At 36.2% G+C, this 6,464-nt stretch overlaps 1 protein-coding gene across 1 annotated transcript; it reads right to left on the bottom strand.

Moving 5' to 3' along the window:
* Positions 1–461: 461 nt before the first annotated feature.
* On the bottom strand, positions 462–6,185 carry LOC116162439. Its single transcript, XM_031476058.1, has 8 exons — positions 6,010–6,185; positions 5,806–5,959; positions 5,610–5,755; positions 5,522–5,563; positions 1,038–1,127; positions 951–986; positions 860–901; positions 462–815 (listed from the first exon to the last, which is right to left on the bottom strand). Exons 1-8 carry the CDS (start codon positions 6,149–6,151, stop codon positions 565–567), a joined length of 903 nt encoding a protein of 300 aa, XP_031331918.1. The 5' UTR covers positions 6,152–6,185; the 3' UTR covers positions 462–564.
* Positions 6,186–6,464: the final 279 nt, after the last annotated feature.

Below are 6,464 nucleotides of genomic sequence, written 5' to 3'. Positions count from 1 at the left end.
TCGGTCTTAAATTTTTGTTCTGCAAACAGCAGGCGATTTTCAACCGTCAAATACCAGTTAGCGTTTCCGTAGCTAATTTGGGACCGCAAAGTTCTGAGTCAGTCAAGGAAAAAGAAGTGAGTTGAAATTCCGTCTCCACATCTGGCTCCATACTTACCTAATAACGTAAACTGACAACCTCGTGCGTAACAATCATCATTTTTTCCTTTTATTCAATTCTCTTTCAGCTTATGTCTCACGTCCCAACACACAGCAGAACCCCCATACTATAACCAAGATTTGAAAGTAGCGCGAAACGTTGTCATGTTCGTTAGATGGATCTGCTTGTAGTTGACCAACTGTAAATATAGGGCAAGTCAAAATTGTACTGCCGGATATGGGACCCTAAGATTATAACAGTGTTATACGAAAACGCCATCGTCGTCGCTCATCATCGGAAATAGCAAAATGGGTCGTTTGCGAACTGGTTGACGCATTTAATAAAAAAAGAAAAACCACACTAAAGACAAAGGAACACAGTAAAAAAAGTTGATTTCTTCTATTACATTTTGACACAATTTTGGTTCACATTTTTGGAGCGCTTGGTGCCGTGCAGCGAATAGCTTCCTCATAACTTGGCGGCAGAGGACCTTCAGGCGCAGAGGGCAGCACATCCGTAATTGCCGTTCTCTCGGCAGGGTTTGATGTCACACCAATCGCATCGGGCAAAATCTCGACATTCTCGGGCGTTTGTTGCTGGTCGCCGAGCACTAGTGTCCGTTTCCTTTTACGTCCATCTCGCCATAGAACGCACACTAAACCCAGCAGAACCGCACCTACGAACAAAATGCGTAACTGTGCAGATAGGGATATCACCTACCAACTCCTACTCCTCCAATCACGACTCCAATGTTATGGATTCCTAAAATAGAACGAAATCAAGTCTAAATTAAGAAAATTCAATTGCTTACTTTGCGTTTTTCGATTCAAATTGCCTTCTTCTAGATCTACAAAAATGAACAGGTTAGTATGTTGTAGATAGAAATTGAGAGGCTTACTTTGGGTTTCCTTTTCCGAATGTGGATTCAAATCCTCGTTCACTGATGGTACATTTGGTGGCATTTTCCAATCGTTGAACCAGTTGTGAACTGAAAAAGTTCCAACAGTGAATATCCTACTTCTGATTTTTGTAATTTCATTAATTCAAGTCAAAAGTAGCTGATATAAATATTTTGGCATTTTTTTATTGATAATTTTGAACATTTGCAGCAGTCCTCAAGACTTTCAGCGGTCACTCAAAAAATACCTTAGACTTTACGGTTTTGAATAGACCCTTGCATCTGACATATGTCAAAAACTATGACAGATCTTCAATGGGTTGTATTCAGAATAAAATGGCGCATTTAGAAAAGGTAGAAAATGGTAAGTTTCTATTTAAAGAAAACAACTAAATGGCGCCAACCGGTATTTACGGAAGCGACGCCATCTTGAAATTATTTGCTTTCAAGTCGCAATAATGGTCGATTATTGTTGTGAACCAAATTTCAAGTTTCTATTTCAACTGGTAATCTCTAATATTATGTTTTGTCACGGTATATTAAGTATGAAACAATAGTGGACGGAATACTTTATATTGAATAACACCTACTCACTACCTTGTTCACCTAATTATTTTTTAATTAGAAATTTATAAGCAGACTTGTGAAAGAAATACAATAAATATATAATAGTAACAGATTCGAACTAACCGCGTTTTATCTTAGGTTACTGAACATGACTCTTAGATTATGGAAGAAAGGGGCTGATAATATCCCGTCAAGAGCAATGCTGAGAATTGAAGCAAATTTTCGTGTGGCGGCCATATTCTCGGAGTTCAAAACTGTGCTGTTTATATTTCTTGACCAGTGGCGCACCTTGATTGTACTTATTGTATAATATTATCATTCATTATGTATAATCAATGATATTATATTTATACTGAACAGAAAAGATATGCATAATAAATTGTAGGCGGCCATGTTTTGGGTGGGCAAACAAATTAAATTTGGTTCACTCCTCTCTCTTTCTTCTTTAAGATTTTACCAATGTTACTTTGACATTTCATTTTTCCAAATGGCGGTTCCCTTTTACAAATGCGAAATAATTCTGATGATCTCGTTGAAATTTGGTACTTGCGCCTTTCGCGACCCGGTGTCGCTTTTTTTGTGAAACTTAATACCACAGACAGAATCAATCTAGTTACGTTTGTTTCTGAGATACAGGGTGAAAGCGAAAAGTTTGACTTTTTGGGGTGTTCTCATGTCTTACCATCCATGTAAGATAGAAAAAAGGCAAACATTGCCAATTTTAGATATGCTTGCGTACAAACCAGTGGCGTAGTCAAAGAAATATTTTGGACCACCGTTTGAGATTTGACCCAGTGTTGGTGTTTTTTAAATGCAACACTCTGTATACTTCAACATCAATTTTAATAATAATAATAAATTTAACCATGAAAACCTTATTTTGCTACTGTATTTAAATGAAGTCATGGAGATTTCGTTTTGGTTATTAGGTGCATCCATGGTAATCAAGGCAGCTGATACCAATCAATAAAAATGGCTGACGGTAGAAACATGTCATTTAAAAATTTTTAAAAATATGATACTTGGGTATAATATAATATATAATTATAATATAATAATATATTAAAAAAATAAAGGTTGTGATACTGATACATCAATGTAAAAAATTGACGTTAAAAATGCAGGGTGTTTCATTAAAAAATCTATCCACTTTGGGTCAAAACTCACGTAGTCCAAATTTTTGTTTGATCACGCCACTGGATTCTAGGTAAAAATATCTAAAATGGGCAGTTCTTTTTTTTCTATCGTACATGAGTAGTAAGATGTGATAACATCTCAAAAAGCTCCTTTGTAATCAGATTATCAGATAATCTTTTTTAGTAAATGTGATGAGTTGTAGAATGTAGAGGACGTTTGTTTTACAGGTTTTCTTGAAAATATCAAATACAACGATGTAATTATTATATGGTATTATGAAATGAAAAGTGAAAATATCAGTGAAAATCACATTTTCATATCTGTTTCCTAAGCAGAGATATGGCGAAAATATACACATCGTACGCCCTCTAGCGGCAAACCAAGAAACTGGAAAAATAATTTCCAGCGATTCCTCTTAGTCTCTTGTGTTACCAAAATCCTTTTCCCCAAGCTGTGCAATTAACGGTTCCATAGATGTGGGCTATTAACAGGACACCCTGTACATACCTCAAAATAAATTGAAATTCCAATTGCAATTTTACACTAAACAACAAAAATCGCGACTCTAAGAGTTTTCTTAGACAAAAATACACAGAAAAATCTTTATAGGAAAAGTTTCTTTATAGTGACTGTACGGGGTCAGGCAAAAAAGTAGTTGGACATAACCGCATTTTTTTAAATGGAAACCCTGTATATGTTAATCTAAAAAGATAGCATATTGGATTCTCTTTTCAAAAATATGACACTAAAAAATTTCAATGTGACTTCAAAAAACAATTTGGATTTTTTGAATTCTGTTGTAATTTTTTGAATGATTTTAAATTCTTTTTTTAATCTTTTTGTAATTTGTTGAATTACTTGAATCTCTTTTGAAAACAGAATTTAATATGCTATCTTATTAGCTTAAAATATACAGAGTAGTTTAAAAAATTGAGGTTAGGCCCAATAACTTTTTTAGTTGACCACATACATCAGATTATTCAACAATCATTATAAAGAAACCGTTGTAATATAAATGTTTTTTTTTGTACACGCTCCCAAAAACACCTACTTTACGTACTCAAAAGTGTCCGTAAAAATGAGTCTTTTCCGGACTCAATCACATTAAGTAATCATGGCAACTATTGGTGATCATCTCGGATTTACCAAAACAATGTTGTTTGTGACACGTACCTAAAAGGTTTTCAAAGGGTCAAAGTACGTAGGCCCAACCCGAGGGGAGGGGGGGAGTAAAGAAGAATGTAAGAAGGTAGATAGAAGAGAGAAAGAGAGAATGTTAGTGAAACGAACTGGATTTTATTGGTAGAACCGATTAGCAGTCATTTTTGGGGGTATGTTGTGAAGTTGAAGAAAGTGGGCGTTAAACCACGGGAGGTTGCCGAGAGGTATTACGTGTTAGACAGCAAAGGCGCTAGTTTCCAAGCGCGTATGTTTACCATAAAGATCGGGATCCAATTCAGGAAGTGAGTCGGTATCCTTGCTGCGCCATGAAAAGAGGGAGAACTTTATTTCTACCAAGGTCCACTACTCAAGGTATGAGAGAATTGGGGTTTTTGAATTTTTTATCCCATTGTAAAGGCAGGTTTTCGTTTTGTTTGAAAGTAAATTTAATTACAGAGATTTTCTAACTGAGTTGAAAGATTAGATTTTAAGGTTAAAATAAGTTTCTGAAACGGGATCATAATCACCCCCAATTTTGTTAGATCCAGATAAATTAGTTTCAAAAGAAGGTAAAGCTGCCCTATGGTTAAATCGTAATTTTAGTACCGATATTTATATCTTCAAATTTTTATTGCGGAAGACCGTAGAAGGAGCAGATTTTTGTATTGTTCATTTTTACTTAATATACAGTGTTGCGTCATCAAACTATAATTCGTTCCTTTTGTTTTTTCGAGTCACCTTTGGAATTTTTGTTTACACAGGAAATCGTGCTTAACCTGAACTTCCAAAGGCGACTCGACAGCAACTCATTTTTGATCGCCCGTTACATATGCCGTATCGACCTTGGTGAATCAATTTGTATTTTTAATAAATAAACACAGTAAAGTAATCATTAGTATCGATATTCTTTCAACATTCCTGTCATACGGAAAGCATAGAAAGCATATGACATACAGTCCATTTTGTACGCCCAACATATATACAGTGTGCCCACTTAAATACCTATATTCTTTTTTATTAACATAATATTTTGTTTATATGACTTTGACATTTATCGTCGGATCAACTAATTTTTGAGTGATCATATTTGAACTTCAAAATCAAAGAAGCCATTCATTATACGAGACTATCCTTTACAATCATTTGCATCCGCCTAATAGATCAATCAATACTTTGAGATTGGACGAAGGATGGATATCTCCACGTACTTAAGGTAACCATATTTTGGTGTTCAAAACAGTAATAAACCGATTTCTTGAAGGACGTTGATATTTTTTTTATGGGTTAAACAGGGGAGATCTTTAAAGATTCAGTGATTCGGTTTAAAGGATCAAAAGAGAAATTAAATTGTTAACGTTTTTCATGTGTATGCTTAGCTTATGTCCAGTTGCGCTGTGCGCTCTGATTGGTCGAACGCGACGGCGTGGGCGGGGCTTTTTCCGACGACCCGGCCGTCAGATGTGTCGCGACTTTCATTCATCTCGTAGTTCCTCGCAACAATTGGTTCAAAGGCAGTAGCAAAAAAATGTTCAATTCTATCTCTGGTTGAAGTGAAAGAGACAATGATTTCAAATCTCTGTCTCCAGTATACAAAAACAAGCGAGCAAAAATTTACTTACATGTTTCCACAGCAATGGACCTTTGTTCGTAATTGGACGGATCTAAAAACGTTTTCAAGTACACCCATTAAGAAACACGATTGCTTACCGTCATCCTCGCGGTACCAATGGCGTTTCTTAACCACGTGTAAAGTTCTCTGTAGATTCGCCGAAGGGCTTCTGCATTTATAAATACCCAACTCCCTCTTCTGAGCGTTGTTGGAAAAGTCCAGCGTTGCAATATGATTGGAAGGTCTGCAAATGAATTGTAGGATTTCTTTGCCGTTCGCGTAATACCTACATACTTTAATCGTCTATTATTGATTTGCCACAGTACGGTGTGGTGGTTCGGATAAACTAAACAATTCAAGGAGACGTTCTCGCCATAGTTCACATTAATCGTATTACCGTGAAGCGGCGTATGGCCCGCTTCGATCACTAATGAGGGACGTTCGACTTCTGAAAGATCTTTAAACTGTGCGCGTCGATAAAAATAGGGGCGCACTCACCTCTTGTCGCAGGTATTAATGTAAAACAACCGGCAATAATGAAAGTAATTGCAATGTGCATCACCATGTTCTTACGGCAAGTTACGTACGCAATAAAATACAATTCGTGTATCGGAGTGAGTTGTAAAAAAATCCCACACATTTTGTAGGCGTGTGTTAAAAATCACGTAAACCGTAAAGAAATAAATTAAAATTAAACATTATTACTCTGTGAAGTTGGCGCCTTTAAATTTGAAACTTAGCTAAATTCCTGCGAGTGCAGAGCGGCAAATGCAACTAGAGGCGCTGGTGTCATTTACAAATGGCGTGTATCGGTAGTAGCGAGTTGTAATCGGGAGTAATCTCGAAAAATGAGCTACGGTGAAATATAAATTCGTTCATTTGAGGAGGAGCTTAAATATGTGCGGTATTCAGGCAGCAAGCGTCATCTAACGTATGAATTTTACAACACCCTT

The sequence above is a fragment of the Photinus pyralis genome, unplaced genomic scaffold, assembly GCF_008802855.1.
Source record: "Photinus pyralis isolate 1611_PpyrPB1 unplaced genomic scaffold, Ppyr1.3 Ppyr1.4_LG10, whole genome shotgun sequence".
Taxonomy (NCBI): Eukaryota; Metazoa; Arthropoda; class Insecta; order Coleoptera; family Lampyridae; genus Photinus; species Photinus pyralis.
This window is presented reverse-complemented; position numbering and strand designations above follow the sequence as displayed.

Excerpts from the sequence above, each read along its gene's own strand:
- LOC116162439 (XM_031476058.1), bottom strand. The coding sequence starts at position 6,151 with ATGTGTGGGATTTTTTTACAACTCACTCCGATACACGAATTGTATTTT. Across the intron at positions 987-1,037 it reads TTCGGAAAAGGAAACCCAAA|ATCTAGAAGAAGGCAATTTG; the intron begins GTAAGCCTCTCA and ends TCATTTTTGTAG. Across the intron at positions 902-950 it reads TTTGAATCGAAAAACGCAAA|GAATCCATAACATTGGAGTC; the intron begins GTAAGCAATTGA and ends GTTCTATTTTAG.